This window comes from Squalius cephalus (assembly GCF_949319135.1).
Source record: "Squalius cephalus genome assembly, chromosome: 18".
In the NCBI taxonomy this organism is placed as follows: Eukaryota; Metazoa; Chordata; class Actinopteri; order Cypriniformes; family Leuciscidae; genus Squalius; species Squalius cephalus.
In genome coordinates this window covers 15,891,704-15,904,052 of record NC_137139.1, presented here as the reverse complement: position 1 = coordinate 15,904,052, position 12,349 = coordinate 15,891,704, and the positions used below count along the sequence as shown (strand labels likewise).

Below are 12,349 nucleotides of genomic sequence, written 5' to 3'. Positions count from 1 at the left end.
TTAATGTGATATTTTCGGGGGGGAAGGCGCAGAAGTCAACTACAGCAGTGCAGCACACTGAAAGTTTAGAGAGACGCACATGCTCGCAACGGGGCTTACTTGACAACAAGTTCATATATCAGTATTCTAACGAATAGAAATAACCTTAAATAATGTATCTATCCGTCTCTTATGTGTACAGTTACTTTCAGAGTGGACGCGCAAGCGGTTGCCGTGGTAATGAATATTTCCAAAATTCCCCAGCTTAACTTCCCTTGGAAATTTACCGGAAACTTTCCGGAAATTTACCAGAAATTTTCCGCCCCTTTGCAACCCTACTTGTTCCTGAACAATTTACTCTTATGAACCAGTTCTTTTTAGTAATTTAAATCAGACCATGTAATCCGATCGATTCCCCAAACAAATGACTCTTAGGAACTGGTTCTTTTTATTGATTCAAAGCCATATGGTGTGACTAGAGAAACATGAGACAAAGTTCATAATCACATCAGAAAATAAAAAATCCTCTTGGTTCACATGAATTTACCTGACCATGAAGTTGAAGGGCCTTGCATGTTGAATGTGAGTGTGTTGTTTGCGTGTAGAGGTTGTGTTGTTTTGTTTAGGCACTGCTGTTATTTCTCAATGCCGTTTTACCACCTTCTAGTCTCACTGTTAGGAGTGAAGATGACAAGCGCGGGCGGAGGAAAACCCAGGAGACAAAGCTGGAGCCCTTTCCATGTGAAACTTGGTGAGGACACATACTCACAGTTATACATTGCCATAGACATACAATCCCATATACTTTTTTATCATGAGGGTTGAGCTCTTTCTCTTAACCAAGTCATCATGGATTATTATGTTTATTAGGGATGCGAATGTACCCAATGTCTCTCTCTCTGTCTCTCAGCCCCAAACCGACGATGGAGGAGATTAAACTGTGGGCACAGTCTTTCGATAAGCTGATGAAGAACCCGGCAGGGCGGAACAAGTTCCGTGAGTTCCTGCGGACGGAGTACAGCGAGGAGAACATGCTCTTCTGGCTGGCCTGCGAAGACCTGAAGAAGGAGATCAACAAGAGTGCCATCGAGGAGAAGACACGTTTGATCTACGAAGACTACATCTCGATCCTCTCACCCAAAGAGGTACACACACACACACCCCAGCACAATGGTTCAGAGTATACTTCTTTGCTGTCTTTATAGCAGGAATTTGATCTTGTAAGCACATCTGTGAGAGGGTGCATAATCTGAAATTATTGTGTTCTTTCAAGCCTCTTATTTGTGTACTTTTGATAAACGTAAAAAAATATCCACAAAAAATCTAAATCATTGTCGCAAAAACAGCCCTTGAAACACACAACCCTTTAACGCCATTTTGCAGATGAGCGAAGTCTGCTCATCACACATGACAATGAAAAGGACAAAACTCTCACATCCCTCAGATATGCTGTCGATCTACATGTGTTATCAGGCCAGGTTGTAAAGGTAAAACCTAAATGCGAAAAGTAAATGTGTGTGGACTGGAGTTTGTGGAAAAATGTTAATATTTCTAAAATATAAAAATATCTAAAATATTAGAAGTTCTATAAATCTGACAAAACCCTTTAAGGGAATCTAGGAATGTACTTATTTAGAGAAATTCATAAAAAAAGCAAGTTACAATTGAATTTTTTTTGTTTTTGTTTTCTTTATTCTAAAAATCGTTTGGTTTAGGGTTTGTCTAAAGTAATTCTAATTAAAATATGTTTATATCAGAATTGACAACAGACTTGAGATTTGAGGACTTAAGACAGGGCCTGAATTTCATTTTGGAAAATGGGGGGGAAATCCCCCCTTAGGTGAATCTTATGGGGGGGAATTTTTAATTTGATGGGGGAGTTTAGAATTTTTTTTTATTTTTTTATTACATCTCGCCTTGAAATGTACGCTCACTCATTGCATTTTTACAATGGGGTAATTTTGTTCTTAAGAATTTACACAACACAAGGAAGCTTGATTTCAATCTTTGAATTAAATTGAAAAAAGTAGCACAAATAAATACAATAGAATAAAGATACCAATAAAGAGAAATAAAGAGAAAAGTTTTTGCTTAGGTCTAACACTAGTATTCAGAAATACTACAGAGACTGAATAAAGTAATCAAATGTAAAATAACACTGGGTAGTATTTTAGCCCTGACTAAATTAAATACATAGGCTATTAATCCTGATTCCTTAAAATGAAAGCTATGTTTTGTTGTTTTGACAACCAAATTAATGACAGACACATATGGCTGCTGTCCCTTTAAGAGCTAGTGCACGGATCCGGTTTTCATTATACGGTCACGTGCGATTTATGCTTATTTGAGACATAACCGACTGTGTTTAGAGGATACTCACCAAGACCGAAAATTTACATAATTTTCGCATTTTTTTGACTGTTAAAGCATATAATCCACGAAAAATAACTTTTGTTACCCGCGAGCTGTTTGTGAGGCGGCTTTACTCTATGTATGTGTGCAGAGAAAAAAAAAACATCTCTCAGACAGCGCGCAAGTACCGAATAGTTTAAAATCGCGTAAATGTTTAAACTGGTAAGACTTGCAAAAAAACAAAGACGTGCAAATGGTAGACTTTAGTTACTCATGATGCAATGCTGGCCCGATTATGCAAGTGACAATTCCGTCTATCCCGACTCTCGAAACGCGAGTGTGTATTATCGCCGCCTGCAGCGCGCTTAACAATTGCCTTGTGCAACCCATTTAGAGAGACGAGAGATAGAAGACGCAGCACCGCTGAATCACTCACGCTGTTTGTGAAATTGCGTCTCGCAGACAGTTTTAAAATGACTGATTTGATTTTATAATCTGTGTGGATTAATTTACCAATACAACCTACATGCTAAAGTGAATCAATGTTTGCGGGAATTTCCCGCATTATAAGTGGGAGACCTGCGGGAATGATTAAAATTATGCGCAATACCCGCAATCCCGCGCCGAAATTCAAGCCCTGACTTAAGGACTCACTGGATTTAAGATTTAGGAAACATGCCAAGTTCACATACTTGTTTCTCCGAAAAACAACGCTACAGCCAGTTATTTTACTTTGAAATGTGTGTTTGTGTCGGAATGTCTGTTTTTGTCTGTGTGATCCCCCACACATTCGATTTACGCAGTAGTATTTCGACACCCAGGGTTGCCAGTTGGCGGAAAACACAGCGTATCGTTGCAACGGAAGCCAGGAAATGAACTGGGTCAGAGATCGCAGATTCTACCCAACCTAAAAGCCTCAGCATCCATCTAAAAAGCTCTTTGAGAGGCATATTAAAACCTAAATAAATCAACTCATAAACTTACAGTGTAAGGCTTGTCGCCTTCCATTGTAAATCGCGCTCGTACAAATTGCGTGTCCTCAATCTGGCAACCAGTGTGAGTGTCGAGTCTAAGCAGGAGGCGGCGGGGGAAACAACTCTCTCCAATATTTTGAATTTGGACTGAAGTACCATTTCAACCACTACCTGTCAATATTACATAATGCACCTTTAAATTAAATTAAACTTAAATATATATATGTAAATCCTTTCTAATCAGCCACTGAACACATTGTCCATAAAAAGTCCAGTTTGCAGTAACTGCAATGGAAAGATTGGTGGCTGTTCTTTATCACCTCTGTCTTGTCTCTTCTTTATGGAATGCAGATTTCAGCCTCTGTGCAGGTCTGTGATTGGCTGTGTTCTGACCAATGAGAAGGAACTAGGGACTTATCTTAAAGTAAACTTATTTGGAAGCTTGACTTGAACTTCACACCATTTAAAGATCATCTGTGACAAAGAAACGAGTTGTGAAGGAATTCTGCCAGATGTATGATTGAAGCCTAATGTTTTATAAGGCTCATTTCCTGAGATACAGGCCTCTAGCACCATATGTGGCGGTCGATCCTGCTTTCTATTATGAGCTGTTTATGTTTTGCCTCCTGACGGTGTGAGGCGGCGGGGTGTGCATGAATTGTACACACTTGTTGCGTTCTCGGTGCGCACGTGTGCTGCTGGTATGCGCTTTAATTCATCGTGTTGACATGTTAAATGTGACTTTTTCATCATCGGAGTCAGAACTCACACCTTCAAACTCCGCCACTTTCTAGAGGCAGCTGAGTAAGTAAATTAAGGAGCAAAGGTTGTTCAAAGGAAGCTATAAATTGATCCCTGCTGGACGCTCTACTGTAAAGTGGTTATATAAATAGACCGTGGAGTGCAAGAGGGAGTGAGTGACTTCGGATGGATGAGCTTTGTTTTGCCCTGAACTCCTAGTTCCAGTAGAGTGTACGAGCTCTTGAGTGTCTAGTCTGAGAATGAAAGGAATCATTAAATAGAGTCATGGAAGAAAGTAAACTAGAGCGGTAGGTGTAGTAGTAGTGTCAGCCATTGGACTAACAGGGATTTTTTTAAAGATATTCAAGACATTTTGAGGTACACTACAATTCAAACGTTTATGGTCGGTAAGACTTTTTAATGTATTTGCAGAAGTCTCTTATGATCACCAAGGCTGATTTTATACATTTGAAGTATATACAATATATCAAATATCATTACAATTTAAAATAACTGTTTTCTATTTGAATGCATTTTAAAATGTAATTTATCTCTGTGATGGCAAAGCTGAATTTTCAGCATCATTACTTGTCACATGATCCTTCAGAAATCATTCTAATATGCTGATTTGATGCTCAAGAAACATTTTTTATTATTGATGTTGAAAACAGTTGTGCTGCTTAATATTTTTGTGGAAACCGTGATATGTTTTTTTCAGGATTCTTTAATGAATAGAAATTTCAAAAAGAACAACATTTATTTGAAATAGAAATCGTTTGTAAAATTATAAATGTCTTTACTGTCACTTTTGATCAATTTAATTAGCATTAATTTAAAAAAAGAAATCTTACTGACCCTTTTTGTTGTTAACAAAATCATCTTGGATTTTGTTTTTGTTTTTTGACTGATCTGCTCTGAGATCTAGTGATCACTGTCTACTCATTGTGCCTAGATCTATACTTAAAAAACAAGGCGATCGCACTTTTGCGACTGCAGGCCCAAAAGCTCCCTCTGTTTCCACCTTCAAATCTTCTTTAAAGATTTATTTATTCTCTTTGGCTTTGAATACTCCTTGATTTAGGTCCGACTGCAACCTGTATCTCTATGAAATGATTTTATAAACACTTATGCAGTTATGAATGACAGGAAAAGTTATCAAAATTCATTGATCAAAAAAGGGTGGTAGGAGAAGGGTCACTGTTCATCATATTTTTCATGTTTTCCTTATTCGCTAAAAGTAAACTTGTAAATGTATATGTTTCTTGCGACTCTACAAAGTGCAATAATATTTAATGAGGTTTAGTTTAGTTTCCGATTGGTTAACTGTATTCTTGCATACGAAATTCGAAACAAACCTTCATAACCCCTTTCAAAAGTCTGAAACATTGTTTAACACAGGCTTAAAAAGACATTAACCCAAATCCTAAAATCGGACTTTCTTAAACCTGAGTTTTAGCATAAAAACGGCAATGAAGTGATCTCTTTTTTTAAAAAAGCCTTGTATTTTAATATTCACAATGCTGTCTTTCTGTCTTGAAGGTGAGCCTGGACTCTCGCGTGAGGGAAGTGATCAACAGGAGGTTACAGGATCCCACCCCTCACATATTTGAGGATGCACAGCTGCAGATCTACACCCTCATGCACAGAGACTCCTACCCACGATTCCTCAACTCCTCCGTCTACAGATCACTGGTGCAGGGGGGGTCGCGCTCCTCGTCTGAGTCATAGACCCCCGACCCCCACCTCTTTCTATCATTCTCTCCATCCCATTTCTCTCCATCCTGCTCATTGCACAACCACTCGAGGAGAAAGTACTCCTTTTTCGTGTCACCAAGGTTGGATTATCATTTTTGTTTTTTGCTCAGTCCATGTTCCTCTCTCATTTTTGAGGGAATCCCACATTTCTTCTGAACCTGCACAGACTGAAACTGGAAGACACAGGGTTGAAAATGCAGTTTTCATTTTTCCAATCCTCTTTTTCCTCCCCTCGTTCCAGCATCAACTACTGATTTTCATAGCAATCTTTTTTTGTTTTTTTTTGGTTTTTTCAAGCAAACACGCTTCACTTATATCTCCTGACGTTTCTAGTTGAAGAGAGCTGAGAGGGCCTCTGCAATAACATACACTGGAGTGGCCTGACCAATCTGCTCCTCTCTCTTCACCCTGACCTGTCCACTGTCTCTGTGCTCTGATTGGCTCTTTGAGGCGAGGGGTCTTGAGGTGATTGGTGGCATCGTAAAAGAGAGGGACGGCACTTTTTCCAGGTGCTAAACAAATGGGTACAAAAATATCCACACACTGTTTCGAAAGCAAATCAATTTCCAGGCCCAGGCGGAATCTCTGAAACTTTCCGGATTTTCTGCTCTGATTTTGAGGGAAAATCTGTGGAATTAATTTAAATATGATTTTTTGTGTACTAAACTCATACTGTTAGCTGAAAACATTATCAACTTAAATTATGTTTCAGATTTCTGTGTATTACAGATTTCGTTTGGGCCTGTTTATTTTAAACAACAGATAACGACAACTTAACAACATAGGAGAGAGAGGAGGAACACCATTTTTAGAGATATTAAATAAAACAAACACGACAGAGGTGAGAGAATGCCATGGTCTTAATTAGACTGGTCACTCACATTTTAAAAAGAGTTTTTTTAATGTTATTTATTTTGTTAAACTATGACCTGATTTGATTTTCTTTTTTGATTTGAAACCTGGAACTTATACGCCATACCGAGCAAACTGTTAGTGGTGAGTGCTCAATCGTGTGGTTGTATGGTGTGAAAATCACAAGTCTCTCTGGCGCCTCCTGAAAAGCAGATGCAGGTACTGCAGTTCTGCAAGATGATTCGCTTCAGTTCTACGGAGCTGTTTCTCAATGTTCCTGCCTTTTCTTCAGTCGGAAAGACAAAAGAAGATGCTCTTAGTCAACATAAAATCCTAAATAACTTTAACTTCTTTAATAGTCAGTGCACATTATTCCACAGAAAATAGTTTGTCTTGGTAAATGTAAAAACTTCATCTAAAATGATGGCAAAATTAAATACAGTTATTTAATTCCCAATTTATGTTGTTGTAATAAAAGTTAATAAATAATATAATAAGTTAATAAAATAATAGCGAATAACGCATTTGAATTTAAGCGTTATACTTCCATTGGAAATTATTTGAACATCTCGCTTTTTGCATTATCAAGTCATCAGTGTTTTTTCTGTCTGTTTTTCACACAATGTACATTTTAAGGAGAATATCTCTTATGTGTCAGAACAAAAAAAAGTATTTTATAGTATTGTACAGAAACCTTTTAAAAATAGAAGCCATTATCTGCTGTAAAATCCATTTTAAAATCCTCTCGATCCCTCATTGATTTCACTGGTCCAGTACACTTCATTTATTCACGTTTAATGCTCAGTGTTGCATCTGCACTTATGCTTAAACTCATTTCTTTTACAGATGCCTTCAACAGCCTCTGAACCCACTTGATATTAAAGGATAGTTCACCCAAAAATGAAAATTCTGTTATCATTTACTCATTCCAAACCTGTAAGACTTTCGTTCATCTTCGGAACACAAATGAGGATCTGTTTAATGAAGTCTGAGAGATTTCTGTCCCTCCATTGACAGCTGCACAACTAGACGTTTTAAAAAGTTCATAAAGAGATCGTAAAACTAAACTAATACAGAACTTGAGCGGTTTAAAAAGCTCTCAGATTTCATCAAAAAGATGAAACTGAATTTTCATTTTTGGGTGAACTATCCCTTTAAGAAAATAGTAGGAATATCGGAGAGTAACCGGTTTGATTGATGTTAACACTGTGAGCTGTGATACCACTCCAAACATATGCATCACTAAATATTTCATAATGTGCATATGAAACCAACCAGTACTGTGCGAGTGGGTCCACAATAATAGAGTTTTCTTATAGACTCGCTCTTTTTATATCAGCACTGATCTGAAAATCTGGTGTTCATATTTCCCCTGGACATTCTCCTTCCTTAAGTAGTTCTTTTGGTTTGAGCAAATAAGTCTTAATATCAGATCTTTCATTTCACATTGAAATGAGGTAAATCATCCACATCCGCCTGGTACTTTCAGGATTTGGTTCTTTGTAAATATATACGTACAGAAAATAAATGTATATTGAATTAAGGACTCTAGTGGTGAGATTTCAAGAGTCATGTGTAAATTTAGAGGAACTTCATGTACTGTAGTACCAAAAAAAAAAAAAATGACTGATGCCTTTTTTTTTTCTTCCATCAGTTGTGCATGAAGATGTACATTTTGGAATATGTGTGTAAAATATGTGTGTATATGGTTATATATGAACATATATTTAGTATTGCTCTTATTGTCCGACATGATGTGACCAGTCTAACTTAAGCCAGATAGAGAGTGTGTGTGTGTGTGCGTGCGTGCGTGTGTGTGTGTGTGTGTGTGTGTGTGTGGTAAAGTTAAGTGAACTTAAGACAATAGGAGAGAGATGTCAATGTCATTGCGGCCTTTGACAGCGAACACTCAATTACACAGGGATATTCACAGTTACACAAAGCTCTTTAAAGACACGCTCAATGAGGGAAGCTTGCTGGTGGACCTCTTAAAATTTCACATCACTTGCACTTTGCGTTCACACTGAAAGCGATTTAGAGGTCACTTTACTGTACTGTATCAGCTGATCAAATGAGCACCACTGTTGTCACTGTTCATTTTTGCATAATGTTGAACTGTCACTCACGTCCACTCAAATTGCCAAGTCACATTGAAAGTTAATTCAGATTGCTTTGCAAATCGCTGTCAGTGTGAACGCTTTGTAACCAATGTGATGCAACAGATTTAAACGTTCCCAAAATCAATAAGCTGATCTTTGTCATGTCATGGCTCATATTAAAATTCTATACTATTTTGTCTAAAAAAATATTAAAGATAAAACACTAAAATGAATTGTTTCAAGTGAATTAAGGCATCACAACAGTATAATGTTGAGTTGTGGATATTTGATGCCAAAGATTACATTAATCAGTGATATTAAATTATTAGTATTTTTAAAGATGAATCTACACTCAAAAAAGGGCATACTTTTAAGATTTATTTAATTGAATTGCATTTAACATTTTCATCCATTTGGATTACACATTTTTAACTAAATAAAAAATAATTATTGTGACGCATATTTGTCACTTGTACATACAGTAAATGTAACAGGAATTTATTTGAGCTATTTGCATCTATTTAATTTAGGGCTGTCAAACGATTAATCGCGATTAATCGCATCCAAAATAAAAGTTTGTGTTTACATAATATATGTGTGTGTATGGAGTATAATTATTTTCTATATATAAATACACACACATGCATATATATTTAAGAAAAATGTGTTATTTATATATAAAATATTTATATATAATATAAATGATATATAATATAAATATATATACATAGTATATACATGCAAATATTTCTTAAATATATACATGCATGTGTGTGTATTTATATATAGAAAATAATTATACTCCATACACTCACATATATTATGTAAACACAAACTTTTATTTTGGATGCGATTAATCGCGATTAATCGTTTGACAGCCCTAATTTAATTTAAATATTTTCAAAATGCATTTATTCAGATTGCTTAGAATCTGCATACGTCTGTTAATTGTGAAACCAATTACATTTATTCCATTAAAAATATGAGCACGGTTAACATATGGCTAGCTGTGGAACAAGCAATATTAAATTAGTTCAAATGTATCAGATTGAAACAAACTGGATTTATTGACGATAAATGTGTGAACCTGGTTATTGTGTATTAAAATCACATTCTCTATTATTACTTTTACAGATGTCTTACCTGTTTAATTTATGCATCACATCTAAGTTTGATATTTTATATTAAAACTGTGTAATCCCAATGGATGTATATTTTACATGCAATTAATGCAAATTCAGGCCTAAATATTTTTTTGTCTGTATATGTAAAAATAGGGGAAACGAGCATCACAATATAAATATAAATTCTCTAATATCTGCCAATAACCAATATGGTTCCAGTATTCCATGCATATAGAAAAAACACCAAATGAATGCATGTTTGAATCTGTTGTATCGTGTTCTTTCGACAGCTGCACAGAACAGACAGACTTTCACATACTTGTATTTGATTGGAGACAGAGACTGTGACCTAGAGCTGCTTATGTTTACATAAATTTCTTTAAGGTGCCAAAATGAATCTAGCCTTCTAACAGTCTCAAACTAAGGACATATGTGTGGAGGAGTGAGTCTGTCAATAACTGATGCGTTTGTTCCCATCATCTGCATTACGCCATCATCAAATGATCACTTTGTTACAATATGTTTTGGTTTTGTCGTCACCTCACACGCTAGCCTCAAGGTCTTGGCATCTCATTGGCCTTCCCTCACTCTTTCTTACGTTCTCTCCGGTCACTCTGTGAGGTTTTCTCTTTGGCGTGTATTCTCACGAGATTTGCAGTGCCATGACATACAGCAGTGAGATCGGTCCCTGACTCATGGACTTCTATGGTGGACACTTATTTATTGACATTATCATTATATTTTGTATTAAAATAAATCAAGTTATGTTTTAAAGAGTATGTTTATGGATTTCTGGACCAATTTTTTTGTTTGTTTGTTTCCCAAAGTCTGTGACCATTACTGTGTAACCTCCCCTCGCACTTGGGTGCCGTAGCAGGACGCCCTCTTCAGGTTGTGGTTGGGGCCGAATTGAGGTCCCTTCTATCCCAGGCCAGCTCATTGCCGGAGATGATTTAATCAAGGACCCGTCTGTAATAATGTAACTTTTGGTTGCAGTTTTTTTTTTTTTTTTTTTTTTTTGAATGTTTTTTAAAGAGAGGATATGACTAGTGATAATAATAAATATGTTTGTGTTATTATTCATTTACAGCTTGCCAAGATATTTAATTTTACTGCAGCCTCCAGAAGGCTTTTCAAACTGTACTGAACCCTTAACTGCTTAAAATCACTATAAAAATCTAAACTGACTATTTCTTTTTTTTTTTTTTTTTTTTTTCAGAATATTTAATTAATTAACGTGCCCTAATATTTAATCAAAATAACTTCCCCTCTTCTCTTCTCTGATGATGCGTTTACTGGTGTGAGGGCGGGGCAACCTGTCACTCAAATGACATCACATCAATCGCAAACGGACCACAATGACCCAATCGAAATCAAGTCCAAATTATACATGTATTCACTAACCTGCAGTCAAGTATACGATTAGTGAGAAATATGGAAAATAATAACATTAACCCAGGCTGCAGAATCACTTGTGTTTAATTTTAAATGTGAAAAGCCCATATAAAGTAATGATCTGTATCCATCTAAATAGTACTTATACTTAACTTGACCCCTTTCTGCACATCTGGTTTTACTTCAACGAAGTTGACTGGGACGTTTGGTTTTTTTTTTTTTTTTGTATAGCATTAAGAGCTCTAGACTGTCTTCCTCGCGTAACTATCAGTTAGTTCTACATGTCACATGTCACATTATTGTGTTGACTTGATCCTTTCAACTCTGGGCTAACTGTGACCGCATACATTATTGAAACCAGTGTGAAATGCCAAGTTAGTATCCTTAAATGCTCAGGGATTTTCTCTGGCTTTATCGTTCTTCTTGTTGCCATCGCTGAGAGCATGTATGGAAATATCATATTGCCAAAACAAACACGGATATCAGTCAGGCGGCTCTACACACTCCGCTTCTGCCGTGTAAGTGACCGCTGACTGAAACAGCGAATGTGCTTCTTGCACATATATCAGCCCTGTTCAAACATCTGTGTCGCATAAAGTTTGAATGTATTTAGTAGGAAAAAAACAAATGGCTTAAAACGTGAGACGGAAATACCAACACAGAGACGTTTTTTCCCTCCCCCTTCAAGTTCCACAAACATTCCTGGAGTTGAACATGAGGCTCAGCTCACGCTGCCATTCCGACATGAATCTGACGGTGATAAAGAGAGTGACCCGTCATCAGGACAGAGATGAGTAACTCTTCAGGAAACACTCATTAAAACAGATAAGTTACATGATAAAAGGTGGTAACAGAAACAGACCCTTTAAATGAGAATCTCGCTCTGTGTAGGTTTAAGTTGACACGAAATAAATTTTACATATATTTTGTAAATGTATAATATTTAAATTATTGTAATGATTTATCCATGTGTTTCTTTAAAAAAACAATGCCCCTATTATGCTATTTTTAAAGGTTCCTAATTTTGTTTTGGAGGTCTCCTACAGGTTTACATGAATCAAAAGTCAAAAATCACAGT

The 12,349-nt window shown here is 36.4% G+C and overlaps 1 protein-coding gene across 5 annotated transcripts in view; it reads left to right on the top strand.

Annotated features, from left to right (window-relative positions):
- Positions 1-7,817, top strand: part of rgs19 (regulator of G protein signaling 19) — a 40,870-nt gene extending 33,053 nt beyond the window's left edge. For 3 of the 5 annotated variants that reach the window (XM_079848686.1, XM_079848687.1, XM_079848689.1), the window contains 3 exons: positions 647-730; positions 890-1,124; positions 5,586-7,817. In XM_079848686.1, the coding sequence (XP_079704812.1) occupies positions 647-730; positions 890-1,124; positions 5,586-5,774 (508 nt within the window). In that variant the 3' untranslated portion in view covers positions 5,775-7,817. The remainder of the gene's footprint in view (positions 1-646; positions 731-889; positions 1,125-5,585) is intronic. The other 2 variants (XM_079848688.1, XM_079848690.1) reach the window with 1 other exon arrangement.
- Positions 7,818-12,349: the final 4,532 nt, after the last annotated feature.